Below are 26,520 nucleotides of genomic sequence, written 5' to 3' on the forward strand. Positions count from 1 at the left end.
TCAAGGCTGACAAAAAGAGTAAAAACGAGATCACAGAATTTATACAGTATTTCGAGGAAAAGTCAGAAGCATCTAAGCATTCTGGGACAGTCATCATTAGTGACAGTAAAAAGATACAATCCAACATAACATACTCAAAAAGTACATTCTGGATGTACATGAAAAAATGAGTTCCACGTCTTTTTTTTTTTTTTCCTTTTTTTTTTCTTCTTTATTTTAATTTACTCTGATATATAATATAGAAGAAAAAATAATGGAAGATTGAAATCTTGTATCTAGTGGAAATAAAACCAAAATCCTCCAATGTGAGAATACAACAATTAGCATTTTGCATGTTTTGATCCCTGAAGGGCTTCTAAGAAGATGCCCTTGATTTGAAAGCAGCTGTGGCAGAGCCTTGTGCACTTACCTGGCAACTGCTATTCTTTCAAAACAGCATCAAAGGCTGCAGAAGGCAGGAGAAGAGTTTCATTTCAGTGTCTTGATGGGAGGTTTCTCTCCCTGACAATGTGATACTTTGTTCCATTTACATGCAATGATACCAGCTTTAAATTCTGCTTTGTGCCATGACTTGGAAGGAAGGAAGGAAACAGAAGAAAAAACAACAAATCCTATCAAAAATATTCAGAATCTCTTCTTATGGAAGTCCCACCTGTGACAAACAAACAAACAAACAAACAACAAAAAAGTAAAGTTTCAATGACAAACACCTTAGGACCCTCAATATAAATGCAGGACCTAGTTAGACACATCTTTCATAATTTCCTATCTTCTTTTCCTTCCTTTTCCTACATGTTTCGGAGATCTGGGAAGAGATTTCCAAAGTCAGAGGGATCAGTTAGGTGACTACCCCCCTTTCAAAGATTCAAAGATATTTCAAAAATTCAAAGATATGGAAGCTCAGTAACAAACATACCTCAGTATTTCAAAAATTCCTTTATTTCAGCTTCTAATTATGGCAGAGTTCATGTTTTTGATTTAGATCAGTTGAATTAGAACAAGGTTTGATTTAAAAAAGCACTGATTTTTCCAAATATGAGGTATAAATGATGATAATGTTGAAATTGCATCCACTGAACAGTTTAGGTCAGGAGCCTTAACATATGCTTTAATATATTGTTCCAGCTCTTAATTTTCCTACTAAATTCAGTAAATTCCATTCAGTGACAGCTTTGCTTGCAAAAGAACTGCAGAATTAGCATCTTTCTTCAAAAAGAAGAAAAAAATGTGTGGTTTTCTTTTTTTTTTCTGTGAGAAGTACTAATACTTGTTCTTCTGCATAAGAAAAATCTGTGATTAAGTAGCTATGTTTAAAAATATACTTTTATCTAATCAACTACCCATTTGATTAGATGCCCTCCTATTTAAAATAGTACTGATTTTTTTTTTTTCAGTTCTTCTGGAAAGAAAAATATCTGCTTAAATGTGCTGATTTTCTTCCTTTTCAAGATAAAAAGAAACAGGAAAGCTATATATTGTAGAAAATTGGGCCATCAAAGGATTACTTCTTAAAACAAAATTCAGACTTGTCTTTGTTCTGTTTCATTAAAGTTGGATGTGGGAAAAGGTTTTATAGAATATTACATTTTTTATAAGAAATCAAGCGCCTTTTTTTTTTCCTCTACAAAGGAATGTCTGGATGAAGTTCAGACTTGAACTGAAACAAATGCCTTGTCATGTAAGAAAAAGAATCAATGAACAACAAAAAATATTTAATCACACAGGCAATCTAGATGCATTATAAGCCATGAATTCTGTAGATATTCATAAATGATCAAGATGAGCTTTCCCTCAACTAACAAACTAAAGATTTTTCACACAGATCTCTAACCACCATGTGAGTATCTGAGTTGAAATGTTGACTTTACTGAAGCAACCGGGAAATATACTGCTGATTTCATCGTGTTTAACTGTTAGTCTACTTTAATCTACATACAATCTGTTATGCCTCTTTAAGTTTCTATTCTGAAAGAAAAAAAGAGAGAACTGTCGACATTTTGTCCTTGAGAAAACCTGACAGAATCATGGGAACTTTTTACCAAATCCATTGGTCTTAACATTTTCTAAATACTTCTCTGAGTCTGAGAAGTCTTGCTGTACATGTGGTGCTGATATCTTTGTCAGTTTTTAAAAACAGCCAAAAAAGAACTTCTGTACCAATGTGGGTTCTCATTCATATGAAAGGTAAATGCTGCATGTGGATTCTCTTCGGGAAAGTGTTCAAAGAGGAAGCCTTGGTAGAATTAGAGAAACACATGTTTAGGTGCATAGCCAGATGGCTCTAAATGCCCATGGTGTGCGGACTGGGCCACAAAGGAACAAAGACTGGTTAATTTACTGCAGAGAGAGCCATTAAGTACTTTTAAAAATTAGAAAAGATTTGTTAGCATTCAGCACATGTGAAATTCATGAGATGAGTTCTATCAAGCAGACTTGCCAAGGCATAACTTAAAGAGAAATTTTTTAAATAAACCCAGTGATAATGTTTCTTGTTGTGTAAAAAAGTTCCATTGGATTTAAATGATTTGGAATTATGTATTAATGAAAGTAAAATACCTTATTGGTGGAGAAATGTTCTGATGGAAATTACTAGAAGATTAAAATAGTTTTCCTCATAGAAATGTATGAAAGGCTGAGCTATTTTGTGTTCTCCATCAAGAAATGAGAGTTGTCAGCACTTTTCAGGAAAACAGAGATACACGGTCTTTATCAGAGAAATGCCTTCAGCCCTGGCTAGAAGAAATCAGTGCCCTCACTGTGTGACGAGGATTTCAAGAAAAGTCAGCTCCAAATCACACGGAAGCTACAGATGGACAGGGAAGAAAAACGCATAGGACAAATTTCTCTAGTGAGATTTTAAAAACCTATAATATTAAATGTAGTTATCTAAGTGTAGATGTCAAGTCTTTCCAAGTTGCAGTCTATTTTTATTGCCACAAATAAGAGACACGTGTATACAGTGGGTGAATCAGAACATCCATCTTAAGCTGGGATGATCCATTTTCTGGACATACCTTTTCCTGTTTTAGAGATGGGAAATCAACCAAAAAATACCTTTTTGGTGGAGGGCTCAAATGAGACAGTCCTCTCATCTATCTCTGTGTGCATACATACCTAAAGGACATAGATGCCCTTTTCACAAATTTTTGGGGACTGGCAGGGAGAAAGCTTTAATCAGTGTTTTAATTTGAGAAGAGCAAAGCTTGCTCCATAGGAGGCATGGAGTTCGGCAGTTGAATCTACGAGTCAGTGATGCCTGGTCTCTATGGCCCTTTTTTCTTTTTTGTTATTTTGGGCATTTCTCAGAATAACCTTCTTAAGTTAATGTTCTGTAACTTAGTGACCTGGTGCAAGACATCGCACAAAAAAACACTATATTACAGTGTTCATACAGATTTTGAAAGAGGAAAACCCTGTGCATGTTAATTAAGCTAATTAAATTTCTTTTTCTATTCAGTAAGCAAGAAATGCATTATCATGTCCTACTGTTATTTCAGGAACTTGTCTTTTAGAGACAATTCACTAGAACTGTTTCTGGAAATTTAATTATTAATTTAAAAATGTAACACATCTGTGGTATAGTTTTGCAGTATTTTCTCATGTCTGCAGTTGCACAAACAAAACTATACTTCCCAAATTACTGTACGATATAGTAAACCAAAATTTACTATTTTTTAAAATGTTTTTAGTTTTTTTAATAAGTTGGCAAGTCACAGATGTTGGTAGAAACCCACTGCTATGGGTTAAGATGTAAAGGAAACTCACAAAGTCACTTTTCTGTGACTTGTTTGATAGATCCACCTGCTGATTTCCAAATAAGTACTCCTGCACACTCTTTACTATGTGTTTAATTCTATTTATGAAACTAAACGCAATAACTTCTAGGACAAGTACTTATGTGGTCTGTTTCTTTGGGTTTTGGAATTTACTATAGAAAGTTTACAAACTACAGATCCATTAGGTTTTTAACATAATTAACATAATTATTTATATTGAGTCTCACCCAGAGGCCACAGGTGAGAAAGTTGGACTAACTATACTGTTAATCTATTCTGAAACATCTGAAAGGAGGCTGGCCTTTCTGTCAACTGCTCATAGTCTGAAATAGACCAGGCAGTTGAAATGCTGGGAAATGAAAGATGGGAATCATAGACTAGCCTGAGATGGATGGAATGCACAGAACCAACTGAGTCTAACTCCTGGTTCCACACATGAATGTGAGATGATTTGACCTGCAGTATGAATTTAGTTTAGGAGGTTCAATGCCTGACATATTGGACTTCACAGAATCACAGAATGGCCCAGGTTGGAAAGTACCTCAAGGATCATGAATCTCCAACCCCCCTGCCACATGCAGGGCCACCAACCTCCACATTTAATACTAGACCAGGCTGCCCAGAGCCCCATCCAACCTGGTCTTGAACGCCTCCAGAGACGGGGCATCCACAACCTCTCTGCAGCCTGTTCCAATGCCTCACCACTCTCTCTGTAAAGAATTTCCCCCTGACATCCAACCTAAATCACCTCTCCTTCAACTTAAAACCATTTCCCCTTGTCCTGCTGTTATCTATCCTTTCAAAGAGTTGGCTCCCCTCCTGTTTGTAGGCTCCCTTCAGGTACTGAAGAGCTGCAATGAGGTCACCCTGCAGCCTTCTTTTCTCCAAGCTGAACCAGCCCAGCTCCCTCAGCCTGTCTTCATAGGGGAGGTGCTCCAGCCTCCTGATCATCTTTGTGGCTCTCCTCTGGACCTTCTCCAGCAGCTCTCTGTCTTTCTTGTATTGGAAGCTCCAGACCTGAACACAGTACTGCAGATGGGGCCTCATGATGGCAGAGTAGAGAGGGACAGTCACCTCCCTGTCCCTTCTGGCCACCTCTCTTCGGATGGAGCCCAGGATACCATTTGCTTTCTGAACTTCAAGAGCACACTGCTGGCTCACGTTAAGTTTTTCATCCACCGGCATCCCCAGGTTACTTCTCTGCAGAGCTGCTCTCAAGGGCTGCTCTTTCTAGCCAGTATATATGCCTTATAATTACTCAGCTATATTGTACGAGAACAAACATTTAATAAGTATTTGAGAGGATAGAATTTGTGATTCAGTTTGCACTTTTTTTTTTTTTTAACCAGAAAGATCTAGTCTCTTTTTGTTCACCTCAGTCATTTACTGTATTAAAATATAGACCAATAAACTGATTTCTGTTACAGTAACAATGCAATATTATTTCCAGATAGAATGCTTTAGGCATAGTAGTACCAAAGTATGATGTGTGCTCCCTGAAGGTAGAGGAAGATAATTTTTTTTTGCCTGAAGAAATTTGTATTGAAAGGGCAAAAGCAGACTATGTGAGGTCTACAAAATTGAAATAATCATGGTTATGATAGGTATTTCTTTCATTGGACAGAGAAAACATAACTTATAAGAAACTCTTCCATTTTTCCCTTATTTGGATTGCAGTATTTAAATATATATTTTTCTATGCAAGACAGTTTTTAAGATAGCAGTAAATTAGCCCTAATACACCTGTAAAGTTTTTAATCTGCCCATTTTATATAATATTGTCTTCTGTTCTATAATTCTATCCATCATCTCATATTAATAATCTAATTGATGAAGGTACTTCATTAAAGTGGTCTCAGTGCTTGGAGTTTTTCTTAATGCAAGAGCATAATTTAGTATAAAGTCAGCAGATTTAATCATAAACTCAAGGAAGAGCATATTTGTGTGAAATCTATTCTTGATTTGGGGCAAGATGACTGAAAACTACATAGGGATGAATCTGGATCACTTCCCTTGTGATGTGGAGACTTACCTGACTTTGTGTCCCCTTCCAGGAGTTGGAGGTCAATGGAGGGATCAGGTGGAGATGGATCAGGGAGAATACAGGAGAAAGAGATGTTGAATTCTGTGCAAAAGCAAAGGAGAGCTGTTTTGACAGTTTAACAGGGAACTCTCATCTCAAAGCTGTTTTAGGAGTTGTACTTAATCTCTTAGGTCTTGGAGCTCTCATGCATATAACTTGATAAATCATTTGACCTTGGGAGATAGATCTTTATCTGGATGAAATAATTTTCTCTTCTGTGCTGCATTTAAATTGAAGAGTTTGCATCTTCATAAAACTAGTCTATTCCTCATTGAAGGAGTTCAGTGCTGACAAACACAATGCACAGCAACAGAACAAACTGGAGAACACGAGTGTGATCCAGGGCTTGACAGCATTTCAGTCACTCATCAAATGAAATCCTTCACATGCTACTATGGTGGCAAGGAAAAATACATACCTACATAGATATTTTATATGAACTTCTTCTGAAGTTGAGAAAGCGTGTTAGGCTTTTGTGGCAAGATTATGTCATGTGGGACGTATCAGGGATGTCCATTGTGAGAAGAAACCAGGAGCTGCCCCAGTTTCCAGCTAGCTGTAGTGAGTTCCAAAATGGACCCACGATTGGCCAAAATTGAACCCATCAGCAAACCTGGTGACATCTCTGTGATAACATAGTTAAGAAAGAATAGCTCAGCTGTGAGAGAGAGGGGTGAGAAAATGGGGGAGAAACAACCCTGTAGCCACCAAGATTGGTGCAAAAGGAAGGCAGCAGGTGCTCCAAGCACAGAGCATGTATTTCCCTGCTGCCCATCAGAGGCCCATGGTGAAGAAGGTAGCTCTTACAGCCCATGGAGAGCCCATGCAGGAACAGGATCCTGGCACAAGCAGTTGTCTGTGGAGAAAATCCCAGGCTGGAGCAGTTTTTTGAACTAGGGTTGGTGGGTGACCCATGCTGAAGCAATCTGTTTTTGAAGGACTGCAACTCACCTGAAGGACCCATGCTGGTGCTTGAAAAAGAACTGCAGACCATGGGAAGAACCCATGCTGGAGCAGTAGGAGCCTAAAACCTAGAGGAAAGCATTTTTTAAAAAGAGGTCTGCACAGTGTTTCAGAGCCTGTGCCCTGGAAGTCTTGGAGGCATGGCTGTGAGGGATGGTCCTGCTACTTCCCTGCTAGGCTGTGAGTTGGCCAAATTCCTGCCTGTATGGTATAAACACTGTAAGCTACCAAGCAAAATTGATACTGTTGACAGACGTGCTCTGCTTACCAGATTTAGTTTTGTAAATATATTCTCAGCATGATCTTTCATTTGCAGCTTGAAGAAATCAGAAAATGTTGGGGTCTGACCAAATAATGAAACAAGGCCAATCTCACTTTCACAAGGCAGACTTTCACTTGCCTTGTGTCCTTTTCACAATTATTGTTACAGCCATATGTGAACTCTGACATTCCACCTGTTCTTTTAAACTATATGGGTGTAACTTTTGAAAATCAGTAGATAATAAGAAATTGGGATTATTTTTTTTTTTTAATTTCTTTTTTAAGAAAATGATTTGTATTTAAAATGAGAAAGAAGACCACATGTGCCTTGACTGCATACATCGATAAACACTGTAGTGTACAATTTGTGCCAGTATGGCATCACGATTTATTGTTTTTAACTGAAGGTCCCTTGTGTCACCCATTCTTTTAAAGTGACAGTACAAATATATAATATAAACTGCTAGAATAGAACATACCTCATTTGTATTGCAGGTACTATGTAAAATTAGGTAATATTAGATAATATTATAGGTAATAGGTAGTATTACCTTGCATATTTAATATATAACATTCTGCTTATCTTTAGTGAGAACAATAGTATTGCTAAATTTACAGGTGAAAGTCATATGTGTAATCAAGTTGTCAGCTATGAAAAGATGACTTGTTTAAAGACAAATTATTATCAAATAACTTTCAATCTTAGTTCATGAAAGCCTGTTTGTCACTGCTTTATATTTACGGGGGAAAAAATCCTGAAGAAAATTATCTTGGAATGCTTATTCTAGACTGTATTTTACCAAGCACTGTTTAGTCAATTTATAATAAGTAAAATGCTTTTAGAATCATAAGAGAAATAAAGAATTGGGAAATCCAGGTAGTCATGTTTGCCTGGAGGCATTTTTTGAGAACAGTATTGAGGTAGAAGGCAAATACTCCTGGCTTTGCTGATTTTTGTGGTCGCTGCTGATTACTGTAAAATTGATTCAGGAGCACTGCAGCATCTCTGCATATGTTTAAGCCTAATCTCCATAGTGTCATAGGCATTTTTTCTCTCGGTATTGTACTGAGGAAGAAAAAATTCTAATAACCCTCTTCATCTTAGCATTTCTTCTTATCAAGGAGCAAAGAAGGACGCTATTCAGTAACTTGCAAGTCTTGATCTGAAGTAGAGCAGTTTAAGCTTTCTTCGATTTGTTATTTCAAGACTTTAATAATAGTCAGGTAATGTTTTATTGCATTTGGTGTGTAGGCTGTGGCAAAGACAGTTTGCTTAGAAAATGCAAAGAGTTATTCTTCTGTTATTTTTAGTGAAAAGGTTAATATCATGTTTAATGACATTTCTGAGGCTTTTTTTCTGTCTTTTCTTTTTTCCCAACATCTTGAGAATGAATCTGAGGTTTAACTCTATCAGGAGGATCATTTCACAGCTTGATACTGATTTCTTGAATTTTTTATCATGTAAAATCTGACTGTATGGATTAAAAGTACTTTGCCTGCATAAAACTGGAAAAAACTAAGGCAAAGCAAGGCCTTATTACCTTATAGAAGGTTTTCTCTAAACCAAAAATACATTTATTAACTAGCACTCGTGCAGATGTTTTAGGTTCAGCTCTTTCAATTGTTGAAGTCAACTGTACTGTGCTTGAGAATGGGGGCCCTGCCATTTCCTTACAGAATGAGTTGTAGAACCTGAAGGAATCCTTTTGCAGGGGAAAGTAGCTTGCAGGATGTGACTCCAGAACTGAATGAATGAATGAATGAATGATTATACAAGAAAGACATGAGAAACAAATATTTTTAAATATCAGTAAGAAATCAGGAGGTAAAGACGTGGGGTTTTTGTTTGTTTTTGTTTTTTGTTTTTCAGGAATAAGAGCCTACGATAGTGCTGCCAGTGAGAACAGAAACTTGCAAAGGATATTGATACAACTGCAAAAGGTCATTTAGATCTATAAATACAAAGGGAATATATAGTAAAATAATTGAGACTGGTATACATTGATGATGGAATGAAAAATCATGAAAATCTGGATATAGATTAAAACTAATAGGTACTTGACTTTGATTTTCAGTCAGGGAGGCTGTTGACCTTGAAAGAAGGGGCCCAATGGGTAATGGGAATTGGGAAATTGCCCCTTTTTCCATGATTTCTGAAAAGTTTGTTTACTGGAGGGCAGATGCAATAACAAGTACTTCTTAGTAGACCTGTTAAATCAGTTGTGATACACATGGTCAGTGAATAGAGAGTAGAATATTTATTTTTAAAATGGACATAGAACCTGTCAGCCATGCAGTGTCTAGCATCAATAGTCTGTAAGGTAATAGGACAAATTTTTTTGGAAATAAAATGTTAAAATACAGCTCTGTACTTAAAAGGGAATAAAATGCAACCAGGAATCAACAGGATGGAAAGTATAGGACTAATCAATACCTTTCTATTGCCAAGAGACTAAAGTAAAATAACCATGTTCCTAAGGAAAGTTATCTATGGAAATAGATGCAAAGAGAATTACAAGGTAGATGTAGAACTAAAAGTACAATGACAACAAATGCTAGTAGAGGAGTTTGTACCAGGCTGTATATTGGGAAGGTACTAAGAGACTGCTTTTATAAGAGACATGGGGTTAAAAAGTCACAGTACACTGATGTAATTTGCTGGTGAGGCAGACACAGACATCTGAAGAAAGTTCAGAGTAGGCTAAGAAAATAACTGGAAGTATATAATTTTAAGGAGTATGGCAATAGATGCGACATAATGGAAAAGTTGTACATTGGTGACTAATAAACATACTATGCACTATGCAGAAACTCATCTTTTGAAAATGACCTAGGAAGACAAAAGAGCAGAATTTTGATCCTGAGATGATTGTCAGCCACTGCTGAGATGCACATTTAGGAAAAAAAAAAAAAACAAAAAAACAACAAAACCAAGCAATGTGATCCTAGGGTATGTCAGCAGAAGTGTTTTACAGTAGAGATGGGGAAGTAATACAGAAAGAAGCAGAAAGCCTTCGATTGAAATTCTGAGCAGGTTGTTCATCTGTGTTCAAGGCAGATGAGATGAAACTGAGAAAGTGCAGAACAGCACTTTTTGGGATGATTAGGGAAATAGTAAGCCAGTCATTTGATGGTTTTAGGAGAATGTATGCTGTGTGGACAAGCAAAGCAAACACTAAGGGCTTTATAAGAGCTGTGTATCAACATATTGAAGGAGACCTTTGAAGAAGAAAGCTTTAACTGTTAAAAGTATTTTTGTATATTTCGACTGTGAAAATCTTTAGGTTAGGGGCTGAAACAGTGGGGACATACATAAAATCCCAGAACTGCTGTGCCTTGTTCCAGTTCTGGCTTCAGATAAATCACTGAAAACTAAGGAGGAAAAATGCACAAGTTTTATTTTCACTCTTCATGCTATAGTATGAAACAATTAAAGCTGAACTGATTTGAATAAGCCTGTTTGCTAAGAGTGTATGTGACACCCTGACTGTGCTGATCTGTCTGGGTGACTGTGACCTCCAGGCTGGAAGTGAGGAGAACTCTTCATAGATTAACTCTTCATAGCAAACTCTTCATAAATTGGATGGCTACAAGCTCTTCAGAAGGGACAGATGAGGAAGGAAAGGTGGTGGTGTAGCCCTTTATATTAAAGATGTTTTGATGTTGAAGAGCTTGGGATTGGAAATGATAAAGTTGAGTGTCTGTGGGTAAGGATCAGGGGGAAGGCCTGTAGGGGTGACATCTTGGTGGGGGTCTGTTATAGACCACCTAATCAGGATGAAGAGATGGATGAGGCGTTCTATGAGCAGCTTGCAGAAGTCACGCAATCTCCAGCACTTGTTCTCATGAGAGATTTCAATTTCCCTGATATATGTCGAAAATATAATACAGCACTGAGGATGCAGTCCAAGAGGTTTCTAGAGTGTGTGGATGCCCTGCTTGACCTGCTCTTCACTAACAGAGAAGGACTAGTGGGAGATGTGAAGGCTGAGGACTGTCTTGGGCAGAGCAACTGTGAAATTGTAGAATTCTCTATTCTATGGTGATGTCAGAAGGGTGACTAGCAAAACTGCTATCTTGAATTTCAAGAGGGTGAACTTTGACCTGTTCAGGATGCTTGTAGCACGGGCCCCTTGGGAGTCGCTCCTTAAGGATAAAGGAATCCAGGAAGCCTGGATGCTCCTCAAGATGAAAATTGTAAAGGCGCAAGAACTTGAAGGCAAGTCATAGGGGAAGAAGACCAGTGTGGATGAACCGGGAACTACTGTTGAGAGCATGGAAGAAAAAGAGAGTCTATGTCCTCTGGAAGAAGGGACAGGCTACCTGGGGAGATTACAAGGAAGTTGCCAAGGTACACAGGGAGGAAGTTAGGAGAGCAAAAGCACAGCTTGAACCCAGATTGGCCACTGCAGTAAAAAAGAATAAGAAATCCTTTTATAAGTATAAGAGAATATGAGCACTGAGGATAAGGAGAAGGCTAAGGTCCTCAATGCCTTCTTTACATCTGCCTTTAATAAGCAGATCAGTTATCCTCAGGGCACTTTACACCCTGATCTGGAAGTCTGAGATGTTACACAAAATACACCCCCAGTGATTCAGGTGGAGACAATTAGAGAGCTTCTCCCCTATCTGGACTGTCACAAGTCTATGGGACCAGACGGCTTCATCCTAAAGTGCTGAGGGAGGTGGCGGGGGTGATTGCTAAGCCGCTGTTGGCCATCTACCAGCGCTGCTGGTTATCTGGAGAAGTCCCAGAGGATTGGAGGCTTGTTGATGTGACTCCCGTCTACAAGAAGGGCCATAAGAAGGATCTGGGGAACTACAGGCCTGTCAGCCTGACATCAGTGCCAGGGAAAGTTATGGAGCAAATCATCTTGGGTGAGATCACATGGCATATGCATGGCATCCAGGGGATCAGGCCCAGCAAGCATGGGTTCATGAAAGGCAGGTCATGCCTGACCAACCTCATCTTCTATGACTGGGTGACCAGCCTGGTAGACAAGGGTAAGGCTGTTGATGTAGTCTACCTAGACTTCAGCAAAGCCTTTGACACGGTTTCTCACAGGATTCTTCTAAAGAAACTGGCCACCTGTGGTCTGGACAGGTATACACTCCTTTGAGTAAGGAACTGGCTACAGGGCCGTGCCCAGCAGGTAGTGGTTAATGGAGTTAAGTCCAGCTGGTAACCTGTTTCAAGTGGTGTCCCCCAGGGGCCGGTACAGGGACCCATCCTGTTTAATATCTTTATTGATGACCTAGATGAGGGGATTGAGTGCACCCTCAGCAAGTTTGCAACCAAGCTGGGAGGTGGTGTCGATCTGCCTGAGGGTAGGGCGGCCCTTCAGAGGGATCTAGGTAAGCTGGATCGCTGGGCCAAGGTGAATGGGATGAGGTTTAACAAGGCCAAGTGTCGGGTCCTGCATTTTGGCCACAACAGCCCCATGCAGCATTAAAGGCTTGGGGATGAGTGGCTGGATGATTGTGAAGAGGAAATGGACCAGGGGGTACTGGTTGATGCTCGGCTGAACATGAGCCAACAGTGTGCCCAGGTGGCCAAGAGGGCCAATGGCATCCTGGCCTGCATTAGAAATAGTGTGCTATCTTCCTCATAATAAACTGCTCCCCAGCAGGAGCAGGGAGGTGATCATCCCCCTGTACTCAGCACTGGTGAGGCTGCGCCTTGAGTACTGTGTTCAGTTTTGGGCCCCTCACTACAAGAAAGACATTGAGGTCCTGGAACGTGTCCAGAGAAGGGCAACGAAACTGGTGAGGGGTCTGGAGCACAAGACTTATGAGGAGTGGCTGAGGGAGCTGGAATTTTTAGTCTGGAGAAGAGGAGGCTCAGGGGAAACCTCATTGCTCTCTACAGCTTCCTGAAGGGAGATTGTGATGAGGAGGGGTTTGGCCTCTTCTCCCAGGCAACAAACAGGACCTGAGGAAATGGCCACAAGTTGTACCAGAGGAGGTTCAGGTTGGACATTAGGAGAAACTTTTTCTCTCAGAGGGTGGTCAGGCACTGGAATGGCTGCCCAGGGAGGTGGTGGAGTCGCCGTCCCTGGCAGCGTTCAAGAGGCGTCTGGATGAGGAGCTATGAGATATGTGCTTGTAGTAGCAATGGTAGTGGGAGGACAGTTGGACTAGATGACCTTGTAGGTTGTTTCCAATCTTGTGATCCTATGATTCTATGTCATCTAGTTATCAAGGCACAACTTCTGTTTTCCTTTGTTCAGTGTGCACATAGGAATGGGCTGGCAGGAGAGAGGATCTGCAACAGGAGAACATAAGAAATACGTACCTATGATGACACCCTGGCTGTTCCTTTCTTAATTTTCCGAGACTGTGGAATAGCTAACTGATAATTATCACACAGTGTTTCTAGTAAGCTGTTCTAGGCTTCAAGAAAAAATAGGGTGTTTTTCATCGGAACCTTATTATGCTGGAAAGGCCGTACTTACTCAAGAAAATATCCTGTTTCTATGTGCATACATCAGTAAGCCCTTATGCGGTCAGCTGAGATCAGTAGAAGTCTTTCTTTATGTCTTAAGTGATTCCAAGAGCAAATCGAAGTTCAGAATATGTATTAAGGTCATTTGTTTTTTAGTTTTGAGGTTGACCCAGAGTAGAAGTAAAAGGTTTGGGGCAACAGACTGATCTCAATGACTTACATTTTTCATCAACTGGTCTCTTAAAGTCAAAAAGATGGTTCATGAATAGTTTGTTATTTTTTCAGTGTCTGTAATAGTCTTAATGCAGAATGGGGGATCCATGCTTAAAAGTGAGTGAAGCTTTTATGTTGCTGTGATTTAAAATGTCCAGATTTCACTCATGAGACTGATGACACTTTTGTGATATTTTTCATGTTTTGAAATGTGAACACTTTTCTGCTTAAAATAATGTAAGTGATAAAATCCTGATAGAGCTATGACTAAAACAGCGTATGTTGACTTTCCACTGGCGTGCAAAACCGTATTATTTACTTTCTATTTTATTTTAGAATTAAAAACAAAAACAACACCAAAAAAAACAAAAAACAAAAACAAAAACTATAGATAATGTAATCTTCTATGAATAGATTCCAAAAATGACAAAATGTTATTCTGATATCTACGAAGTCTGCTCCAAAAGTAATGCTTCTTATTTATTTCCATGGAAACTACAACAGATACAAAGAGCAGAATAGCACTATGTAATAGAGCAAATTTCAAGCTACAAAACATTATTTTTCAACACAGTTGCCATCATCATCTATGCATTTTTGACAGCAATAAACAAGAACCTTCTTTCTGCACTCATAAAAATCTGCACCAGCGGAGATGGCCCACTGTTTCATAGCTGCTGAAATGGCATCATTTTGCCCACGCAGTCCATCTTTTATCAGCCTGAACAGATGGAAATCAGAAGGCAACAGATCTGGAATACAGTGTCTGTGGCAGAACAGTCCAGTCAAGATTGGCAGTGTACTCCATGATCTTCAGACTGGTCTGGGGCCTGGCATTATGATGTTGCAAGAGAAAGATATTCTTCTCCTCTGACGTGACTGTGGAAGTTTGAGACTTCAGCCTAGTGAGCTTTGCACTGTGATGATCAGAGCTGATGGTTTGTCTGAGTTTCAGGAAATCCAGAAGAATCACTTTCCTATCCCAAAAGACAGTGCACATCACTGTGTCTTGAACTTTTTGCTCAGTGAAGAGTTTACATCACCATTCCATGCACTGCTATTTTGACTCCAACTCATAGTGCTGATACCATATCTCATCACTGGCAATGATGTGATTCAGGAAATTGTCACTTCAGACTCATACTGGTTCAATGGGCACTGACAAACTTGCATACAGTGATTTTTCTGTTCCTGTGTGAGCTTTCATGGGACCCACCTGGCACAAACTTTGTGATATTCCAATGTTGCCACAGTTGTTTCCAACAGATTGAAGCTGATATTCAGCTATATATACAGATCCTTGGTTGTAATCCGCTGATTGGTGTGGCTGAGCTGGTTGAGACCTCTTAATTTTGTGCTGTGAAAGCTATGCATGGCCATCCAGAATATGGGTTTTCTTTCACATCACTGTCACCACTGCTGAAACACACCACCCATCATCTCACTGTGCTCACATCCACTGTTTGATCTCCATAAGCATTTAGCAAGCATCAATCACGTCAGCGGGTGCCATTTTTTCCTTGCTGAGGGTTTTAGGTACACACCTTTGCTTCATCTATGCTTCCACATCAGATGCCATTTTGTTAGATTGCTCTTCTTCTGCCATCTGTCACATAGCAACAAAAAATAATGGGACACTGATGGGAAGGTTCAACCTCTACTGATGTACCACCATCTGCCTCTGATGTTGTGGAACATCATAACATAGGGGGCATTAGTTTCAGAGCAGCCCTTGTATTTCTTGGTTTTCAGAATGAAACACACATAAATATTGAAGTTAACTACGTAGGCAGAAATGTAAATCTTCAAATTATGAAATTAGGGGTGTTGGAGTAAGTATGTATTTACAGATTTTTTTGTTACTAAATGAACTCTTTCTTTTTTTCTTCCAGTCTGCTCCCAATATTCTAGAGGAGTTTTTGCCATTTTTGGACTTTATGATAAGAGATCAGTACATACCTTGACCTCATTCTGCAGCGCCTTGCACATCTCCCTCATCACACCAAGTTTCCCCACTGAAGGTGAGAGCCAGTTTGTGCTGCAGCTGCGGCCATCGCTGCGGGGAGCCCTCCTGAGCTTGCTGGATCACTATGAATGGAACCGCTTTGTCTTTCTGTATGACACAGATCGAGGTGAGTTGTAACCACTTTTATTATATTAGTTCAATTGACTTTTGCAGGAACTGTGCATTTTTATATGGCATTGAGAACTTGGGGAGTCAAATTTAAAAGCTCTTCCATTTTAAATACCTTTCTCTGAGCAGCTCTGTCGTTGAATGAAGAATTCCTTCATCTGCAAACACTGGACAGTGCAAGCAAATAGTAATCAACCAGCTGAAACCTGCATTTCAAGTCTAGAATAATAAAACATTTTAATTAATGTTAGTGAAATAAAGACACAGTTCGATAAGCAGAATCGTACAGCTGAGTTCACTCTTCAGATCACTTCATAAGTGACAGCGGTAGAAAGAAGTGGAGAGGGCTGACCACTTCTCTGCTGCACTTGCACCAATGTGAGCTGAGAAGCCTCTCATGCCTTTGGAGATCAGGACAGGATCACAGAGTGCATGATCCTTAAGCTGCAGCAGAGAAATGAAGGGTGATACAGAGAGGACATGGCAGCAGGCTTCCCCATGCGCTACTCCTTTCATCTTCTGTGATCAACCATATTTTATAAGGTTTATAATGCATTACAAAAGGCTACTCTTTTTATTTGCATTCTCCATTCCAAACTGCAGAGCATCTCAGAGCTTTTGAGTGGTAAAAAACTATAAATGCATTACTGCATCTTGTCATTAGTGCCTAATTGAGAAGTAAAATCTCACGTTCTCCATGTTATGCGTTCATCCTGGCAGCAGAGCATTTTGCCTTGGTGTATGGAAGGGGATTTAGCCAACATGGCTGAGCTTCTGGGAAAGAAGCAAGATTTTTATGTTGATGGCTTACTTTCAGGGGAAAAGTGATGCATGGCTGTAGTCAAATAATTGTTTTACTACAGCCATTTCCCTGTAGCTGCCCATGTGGATAGACTATTCTGAAGTGGCTTTATTCCAGAGTCATTATTCTGCAGTAGAAATAGGAAATCATACTGACCTAACTAAATCTGTTTAATTAATTCATTATGACTATAGACGTCAATTTTCTGGTATATACAATCACAAAATTTTAGAGAGTTTTTAGTAAGTTTTTAGCACTGCATAAACACCTGAACTTAATTTTAAAATAAATAAATAAAAAAAAAGAACCTGTATTGTTCCATAATTGCTAATGTTGTTTTTTGCTTTTCTTTTTAAACTAATCTGTTGGTTCTGTTTGTAAGTTTTGTTTTTTTTTTGTTTTTTTTTTTAATGTTTGCTGGTTCAGTGAGGGAAATTTTGGGAAGCTGTTGTGTTAGAGGACAACATGTTGAGTGATGCCCAGTTTGGCACTGTAACTCCAGTCACTTTCACTATATGAACTACCACAATTACTGATTCACAAATAGCACACTGCCCAATTCATCTAGCAGTGTTCCATGAGCTTATTCACAGCCCCATCATAATTTGTCTAGCAGTGCTATATCAGAAACTAACACAGCTAGATCAGTGAAGGAATTTTGGCCATGGCCACTCAGAACTAACATAGCTACCTTAGTGAATGGTGCATTTTATTAGCAACTGGTTACAGGTTCTTGTGGATTGCCAGTGATAATTCACTGTCTGCAAAGCGTGAGTTTAACCAAAAACAATACAAAGCATGTGCAAAGAGCTAACAGTAATTCACCCTGGACAGAAGCCCACTAAACTATAAAACAAACTTTACAGTGATTACTGCACTTCCCAGGGAAACACTCAGTGAACCATACCAATGGGTGTCCCTATGGGCAGGAAGAAAGACTTGGCCTGTCAACTGATCACAGATGTATGCAGGTGTTCTACCAACTTGTCTGACATGGTATGGTATCTTCCCTAATCTTTCCCTCTCTTAAGCCATTTTTGTACTACTTCTTACTCTACAGGTGGAGCTTGAGTGACTCTGGTCATATATACCTTTCTTCTGATTGGTATAAAATTCTCTCATTTCACTTTTAAAGGTACAGGTTAAAAAATCCAAAAATCCCTTAGTGAGGAGTGGTTTCAACTTGATGATGGGTAGCTTTTGAGATGGAGGTGCATTTTGGCATTATAATGAGTGTATAATGACCAAAATTAACCCAAAATATGGCATTTTGTAAAATAGAAGTGACAGACTTTTGTCCTGGGGTAGCAGGTGGTTTTACCAGTGCCTTGGCACCACTAAGTCCCCATCCCAGCATTGTTCTTCTTAGAGTCAGTACATCACATTCTCCTGATGTCACCAACAGCTATGGTTGCCTGGGGAACTACTATCGATTACAGAACTTGGCCACAGAGTCTTCGCTTCCTTCTATGCTATTTAATGGCTTTCCGTTGCTTTTGTACATCTATGAACAATCCATACCTTAATTTTAAGTGAATAGTGTTATACCTTAATTTTCAAGTTGCCTGTAGCAATTATTCCACATCCTAGAACATGCTAGATAACTATAAGAAAAGAGAAAAAATGATGAATTTAAAAGTGTTCTTATTCAAGACATCGTAATGCGGAACAAGTAAACAAACACACAATTACAGATGTGATCCTACAAGTTCAACAAATTATCATGAGAAGAAGAGAAAAACCAGAACTCTACTTTCTTATCTAAATTCACATGCTTAATTAGATTGTGGCATCATTTTTAAGCATGCAGTAACACACCAAGGGCAATTTCAGAACATCATCTATAACACTGTGGTCAATAAACAATTCTTATGGCAATAAACTCAGAAACTCTGAACTCATCAGTGTGTCTGATAAAGAGATTACATTTGCCAGATGTATGCAGAGAGTGGATTTTCTCTCAAAATTTGAATAGGTCTTGTGACTCCATTTAATGCAGAAGAAAGTAAGATGTGATGTACCTTTAAATATTAAGATAACTGTAAAGATATAATAATTTTCACTACCACTCCACAAAGTGGAGCTCAGATATGATATGAAAAAAAAAAGTAAATATCATCTTTTAATCTAGTGTAATCAGGAAAAAAATCATTGCTCCTGAATCACAATAGGGTTTCTGTGAGACCAGAACTTAGTCACGTCCAGATTTTTGCCAAAGAACCTTCATCTCCATTCCAGACATATCCCCGTCTCTCCAAGCAGCTCCATCTAACCAAGCTGCAGGGATGGGAACAAGTGTTATGTCTTCTTTTTTACATTGAGCCTGCAAGTTTCTCTTTGCAGCTTAACCAGAAAGCTATAAATAAATTCTTATGCAGGAAGGTAAATGATAAGCATACGTTCCAGCCAGATGCAGTTGCTTTTTAGGAAGAAGGCAACATTCAGCCGTGTTGTTTCCAGACATGCTTTGCCAGACTTTCCATCCTACTTGCCTCTCTTCTGTTGCATGCAGCTCAGTTCTTAGAGGGCGAACAATTGACTTCAGTGACCAAGGTGGGTTTCTCTGTTGTATCACTCTGTTCGTCTCTGGTCAGACCCTCAGCTCCCTGTAGAACTACAGCCTTTTTGCTACTGAAATGTACTGTCACTGTAGCTCTCCAAGTCACTGTCACACGCTGCACTTGGGTTTATGCCACGAAGTAGTCTTGGCTCTCACAAATTCCAATGAGTTGGTAGCTCTAGCGAGTATGTTAAATCTCCTTTTCTGACATTCTGCCAGACTTGCAGTCTGAAAAATCACTGTCCTGTGACAGAGTGTAGATAGTAAAAAGAACGACATAGCTACAAAATGAATTGTAAATAGCAAGGGATGTTACAGAAAAGGAAAACAGGTTTTGCAAAAGACATCAGGTCTGATGAAGGAATATGCAACTTGTTACTTAGCAGGGAAGGTGAGCAAATAAGAAGTGAGGCTAAAGCCTCGTGGACCCTTTGGTTTCAGTATGTCCTCCTTTCTTCTACCCTCCTCCTATAAGAGGGTTTAATTATTACCCAGAGCTCAATACAATTCACGTTAACTGCAGTAAATATTAACAGCAAAGTTCTGGAAAAGTGTACAGAAATGGGAAAGAGCAGGCTGAAGAACACTTAGCTGTAACTCAGCTGACAAAGCATAACAAAGCATGTCAAGGATGGTGTAAATTGAAAGTCATGCCTCCTTGAGAAGAGAGGTAAATCCTATGGAGGCAAAGTGCTCTGTTGTTCTTTGATATCAGCTCTAAAAGGAGAGGAATGAAGGGGCCAAACAGGCAGACTAATGGAACACTGGGGCTACATATGTTCTTTTCATTGTGGCTGAGAGGCATATCTTTCAAAAAGAGGCATACAATCATAAGGAGATTTGCATCTGAAAATTAGCAGGGAAGTTTTGACTTGGCACAGGTGTTCCTGCAGAGTTTTGCTGGTTGATAATAGTAATTTCTAACACCAGAAAGCAAAAGCCAGAGCCTAAAACCACAAGAAGTCTGGAAGAGTTTGGGTGAAGTGTGAGAATCTGTTTTAGAGTCTTGTGCAGGCTTGTGTTCGTTGCCTGTGCTGTACACAGCCTTCCCGAGAGCTGGAATGTTATCAGTCGCTGGTAGCACTATGGGCATTGCCCAGCTCAGGGAGCTGGGGCAGGAGAACAGAGGGCTGCAGGGCTGCACAGAAAAGTGAGAAGGACAGCAGCCAGTAGGCTGGAAGGGCTTCCCCCAAAGTAAATCAGCCACTCAAATCTAACTCTGTTTCCCAGCAAGAGTTGTCAGCCCCTGACTGTGACTAAAGAGCTATAGCAGGATCTGGAGCTACCAGCTGGCCTAGCAGTTGGCTACGCAGAGACTGTAAAATAGTTATTGTTCTCTTCTAGAAATTAGGCAATGTCTATGAACCTGTTTACGTGCCTTGTTGGATTTTTATTTTTATTTTTTCCTTTCTCCTTTTAATTACACACTTTTCATTAAACCAACTCAGTCATGGTTGCAGGTGAGAAAAATCAGATCAGTGTGCACAATATGAATTTAATTTCCCCAGATTGCTGCACACTGTCTTTATAGCAACTCCTTTAAAGTTGGAGCAATTGCATTTTATGAAAATCTAAGCCTGTCAGTAGGGTTAGACAAGTTCTAATAACATGTTCAAATTCATCCAAAACACTTAGAGCAGCAAAATGTAAGCATCTGTCTTCAAGCACTTGCAGAGGATAGGTGAGGTCTCAGCTACCTGGAGAAGACAAAGATATAAGAAATATATAGCTCTCTGTCTTACTTTGAGATAGATTTTTGGAATTGTTATTAATAATCATTTTATCAGGCTAATCTAATTTTCTCTGTTGTCAGAATAGCAGTCCCAGCAGTTAGCAGCAAATATGCTAGCTATACTTAATGCCTGCCTTGCATTCCTTCAGAAAATATGGAAGATAGAGAAGAGGAAATAGCATGGTGTCTGGAAAATTAAAAAACTGTATGCTCATAGAATCACAGAATCACAGAATCATAGAATCATAGAATGGCCTGGGTTGAAAAGGACCACAATGATCATCTAGTTTCAACCCCCCTGCTATGTGCAGGGTCACCAACCATCAGATCAAGCTGCCCATAGCCACATCCAGCCTGGCCTTGAATTTCTCCAGGGATGGGGCATCCACAGCCTCCTTGGGCAACCTGTTCCAGTGCATCACCACACTCTGTGTGAAAAACTTGCTTCTAATATCTAACCTAAACCTCCCCTGTCTCAGTTTAAAACCATTCCCCTTTGTCCTATCACTATCCACCCTTGTGAACAGTCGTTTCCCCTCCTGTTTATAAGCTCCCTTCAAGTACTGGAAGGCCACTGGGAGGTCTCCCCAGATTGTTTTCTTCTCCAAGCTAAACAAGCCCAGTTCCCTCAACCTTTCCTCATAGAAGAGGTGCTCCAACCCTCTGATCCATCTCCTCTGGACCCGTTCCAGGAGCTCCGCTGTACTGAGGGCCCCAAACTTGGACGCAGTTCTGCAGATGGGGCCTCACAAGAGCCGAGTAGAGGGGGATGATCACCTGCCTCTCCCTGCTGGCCACCCCTTTCTTAATGCAGCCCAGAACACAGTTTGCCTTCTGGGCTGCAGGTGCACACTGCTGGCTCATGTCCATCTTCTCGTCTACCAGGACCCCCAAGTCCTTTTCTGCAGCGCTGCTCTCCAGGAGCTCTTCTCCCAGTCTGTATAAATACCTGAGATTGCCCCGACCCAAATGCAGCACTCTGCACTTGGCCTCTCTAGGTTTTCATGGGCACATTTTAAAAGCAAGAGTATTTTTCAGGTGAAGCAAGGTGTTTGTCTTTGCCCTGGTCTTGTGAGCATCCATTACGAACTTGCATGATCACAAAGAGCTTTAGTTGGTTACCAGGCTGGCTAAGTTAAAGATAGTGATGCATAGCAGGTTTGAAGCTTGAAGTGATCTTACTCGATAGATATGTCAAGAAGGAGAAGTATGATAAAGGCAGGCCAAAGGGTAAACTCGGAAGGGAAAAACCATGGTTATACATACAAAGTGCAAAGTGACTGACTTGACACCAGTATCTTCTGAAATGCTTCAGGAGTGATGGTGAGTCTTAAAAATAGTCGAAGAGAAGTCTGTAACACTTTTTCCAAGAAATTAAATGTCATTTTGAGATTTAGGAAAAATATACTGCACATAGGAAACGGAATATGGATGTTGCTTGCTTTCGGGTGGCTGGGCTGCTATGTTGGATGTTGGAATTTACTCTTCAACAGCAGAGATTGAAAATCTGCAAAGCTGAGGAAGTGGAATGGAATCAGGAGAATGAGACAAGCAGAGAACATTATGATGGCAGTAGTGTCCCACAGCTTTTTCCTTGCTATTTGAAAGTACTAGGTAGTGTTCATGGCTATGTCAAAGACATTTGGTATGACCATGGCACAAGGATCAGGCATCTGTTGCTGGAGTGGCACTGTGGTTGCTGGTGACCACATACATAAATTTTATGAGTCCAGAGGAGGGGAGGAATATGAAAAAGAGTGAAATCATAACTTGTGAGAAAAAAATAAAAAAGCTTAAAGAATTGAGATTATTGTAGGAGAAGTTTGTTGAGGAGCAAAGACCAGTCTTCTTTGTACCAGTTGAGATCAAGGCATTAATAAGAATTATTTTGCAGAGAGGCAGATTTAGGGTGTTAATAGGAAAAATGTTTCGGTGTGGTTAGATAAGCATTGTAGTAAGTTGAGAAGATTGTTGGCATTCTTACCACTGGAGATTTTAGTGAAGAGAATAGAAAGTATCTGCAACAGTGATCTGCTTTACTACATCCTGCTTCTGACAATCCCCTCAGGATTTATATTTACGTAATTTTCATGATTTCTCCAGGACACTGGGATTCTCCACAATGGTTTCTCCACAATACTAGGGACACTAAAAAGATAGCTTAATATTTTACTAAGGAGCAACTTTTCATAATATATTATTGCTATTCAATTATATATATTGCCTTTATAAAAAATTTAGTATGTTCTATAATTCAAAAATCAGATCAAAAACATTCCAAGTGACTTAAGTTAAAAACACTGCGAAATCAGGTTGAAGGGCTGTAATTATAATATGGCATTCAGTAAGCTGAGTTACTGTTTGCTGAGCATTCAGAAGCTGCAAGAATTGGCCCTACATCAAGCTTTAGTTGATATTTTTACTGCACTTCTGAACAAATTTGTCAATGTCTTAATAATGAAAAGGAGAAGTTATGTTATACCAGCTATAAAATTATTTTAATATTTAGTTCAGTTGAAAAAGCTAGACAAATCAAAACAGTAACAACGTAGAAATACAGACTGCATATTTATCTGCATAAAAATATCAAATAAAGATTCTTATTAGTGAAATAAGTTTAAAAGCACCAAATGCTGCTAATAAACAGCAAATTGAATGTGAACTTACAGCACAGTATGTCCAAGAAAATATTTTGCCTCTAGGTGCTGTTTAACTCCTGATTATTTTCTGCGTTTTGCTCTTGAGCGCAGACCATATCATTCTTAAACCACTAGAATGTGATCAGAGGGTATTTCAGGCAAGCAGACACGTTCATGGAGAAGATTAAGTTGGCAATCTGAATTTCTTCAGTAGTGATTTGCTTGGTTTGGGGTCTTCTTTAATGACTGTCACAAGAGGAGTTGAAATGTTTCCTACAACAGGCATTTTTTATACTACTAACTTTCAGCAAAATGTCCGAGAATAAACAAGAAACAAGATCACAACTGTGTCCATCATCCACTACCTAAAAGCAAAAGATTCTTACCTGCAGCATGAAACTATGTAGCAAACTTTTATGAAATCAGAAATTGAGCTGTCATGGAATTGCAATTATATTGAAATAATATATTTCAGAAAACAAAGTCTGGTACCTTGTCCTGGAGCTTTTATTAGACTACTCTAACTTTTGGTCTGTGGTTTTAAACTTTTCAGTGTTTTATTTCTGTGCAATTGCTAAGATCAAGATCATCGGTGTTCTCAGCATGTCTCCATGTTACATATTTCATCAGATCTGGTCCAATGATAAAACTAGTTTGAAGATTTCAGTAGCCCTATTAAATTCCAGGAATTAGTCAGTGTTTACGGTGTAGGTGAACAGGCAGAAGTCCTCACTAGATATTATAAAGAAGCCATTTGTCATCAGCAAACTCTCTAGATGGGCAGTGGACCATGTCCTACATATTGGTATCCGAATACCTCCCTGTTTGCTTCTTACCTAACACATGTTGTACTTTGGTGCTGACCAATCTGAACTGATACATGAAATGTAAAGAGAAAGTTCATAAGATACCAGAGAATATATAAAATACTGCAGTAAGTTTGTCCCCCCCGTCTCTACTCATTAACATTGAATACCACATTTTTAAGAGAATAAATAATTAATTGATAACTGGGTTGTAGCAAATCTAGTTTTGCAAGTGTTAGTTCATTTATAACTATATGAGCAAACTGACAACATGTTCTCATCTTCTCTGTAGCTGATCAAGGTAGTAAATGGACACATGAAATAAAGATGCATCAGCATCAGTGCAGTGACTTCCTGTCTTTCCTTTGTCTTACTACCAAATAAGATAGTATAACTGTCTAGTAATGAACTAAGAATTTACTACATATGAAAATCTTCCACAGTCTTTCAAACTGCTTCATTAAATAAATGTACTCCCCTCATTGACTGTAATTCTTGAACATTAGACAAAGGTGGAGATTAACAGAAAGTGTAGATGTGGAAATCGGAAACTGAACGTGAGGTGTACAGGTGAGTCCTCTATTTTGCTGTTCTGTAGAGGGCATGGATCAGACATAGCTACATCAGAACTTCTGGGGGTGCTTTGTTCATCCAGCTGAGCACGCGGAATACACAGTGCAGCTTAATTGAGGTTGTTGGACTCGATGATCCTTGTGGGTCCCTTCCAGCAAATGCTGTAGAAATACATCAGTCAGTAAACATTAAACAAAGGGCTACTCATTATCTTCCTGATCTAAAGAGTTTGCTTTCCTTCATTGTGGGTCAATGGATGTCATGGAGAAGACAAGGCTCAAATTTTGCTTTTCAGTTTGCTGTGTCAGTTAAGCATCTGCAGCACTGCAGAGTCCTCAGAGCTCAGTTATTTTCCAAGCATTCATCTCAGCCATACAAACATAAAACTCAAGAGTATGGTTGTAGCTTCTACATACTTTTGTATTCTGACATGCTAATGTAAATAGCATTTCTACCTGCAGCGCTGTGTTCTAATAAGTTCAGACACATATAGTTTACTTGTTGTTACCTGTTTCTGTAACACATTCTGTATTCCACTTGAAAGCTAAACAATGTAATTCTGAATGCCTTTTTCCATTTCTTTAGGAGCTTTTCTTTAACAGGAAGTTATATGGCACTAAGAAAGGAAGTGACCTTATAGTAATCGTACTTTTTAAAAAGAAATAAAACCAAAACCCTCATGAATCGGAATTTTTTCTCAAGATTTTCTACAAAGCAAAGTTAATTTCAGCTGTGCTTATGACTTACTAGTACTGTTGTGGTTCAGTATGATCCTGAGCACGTGCTGTACTTGACTACATGAGTAGGCTTTGTTCTGATTAATACTTTTTCAGTTGTCCTATACAGGTAAGTCTGTGAATGCTGCGATTATTTCATCCCTTGTAAGAGCAGGTGATTTATGAGAATACTAACGTGATTTGCGTTTATCTTTTCCCTAGAATAAATACATTCCATCCAGACAACAGATTCTTAGCAGAAATTAACATTGTGATTTACTGATTATTTAGCTTTCTTACTACTGACCTTGCCATTTGTTACATAGATGTGTATCAGTGGCATCACCATTGACAGAAGCTGCAAAAAGCTGTCTTCACGGAAGGGACTCCAGCAGCCTTACACCAGAATATCCAAGAGCATCCTTACTAAGTACAAGGCTGTTCTATGTTACCACTACACGTTGGTCAGTATTAGTGGAGCAGACAGTTGATAGATACAACCAGCCCTGCAGACCTCTAAAGAAGACCTTGAAAAGACTCAGACGAGGAAGCCAGCCACACATCTAAATGCTTATGCTTTAGAAATTTATTTCATTGTGGACATCTGAGTCCCACAGCTGCTGTACATAGCCTTTTATATAGCCACAGGTGTTGGCTTCAGTGCTGGAGCAGAGAGTGGCAGCAAACAAAGGGGAGCATAGTCGACTCTGCCAGAGAGCAAACATAGTGCCAATTTAATACTGAATCTAAAACAAATACTTGTGCCAATTTGTTTATAAATGCATTTTAGTTAGAAAAATTAGCTTGTCTTTGGAGA

General features: G+C 39.3%; 1 protein-coding gene across 3 annotated transcripts in view; it reads left to right on the plus strand.

Moving 5' to 3' along the window:
- GRIA4 (glutamate ionotropic receptor AMPA type subunit 4) overlaps positions 1 to 26,520 on the plus strand; it is a 226,440-nt gene that overhangs the window by 63,078 nt on the left and 136,842 nt on the right. For all 3 annotated transcript variants that reach the window (XM_042862478.1, XM_042862477.1, XM_042862480.1), the window contains exon 3: positions 15,634 to 15,873. In XM_042862478.1, the coding sequence (XP_042718412.1) occupies positions 15,634 to 15,873 (240 nt within the window). The remainder of the gene's footprint in view (positions 1 to 15,633; positions 15,874 to 26,520) is intronic.

The sequence above is a fragment of the Lagopus leucura genome, unplaced genomic scaffold (assembly GCF_019238085.1).
Source record: "Lagopus leucura isolate 7727_CA_CO unplaced genomic scaffold, USGS_WTPT01 Super-Scaffold_702, whole genome shotgun sequence".
NCBI lineage: Eukaryota > Metazoa > Chordata > Aves > Galliformes > Phasianidae > Lagopus > Lagopus leucura.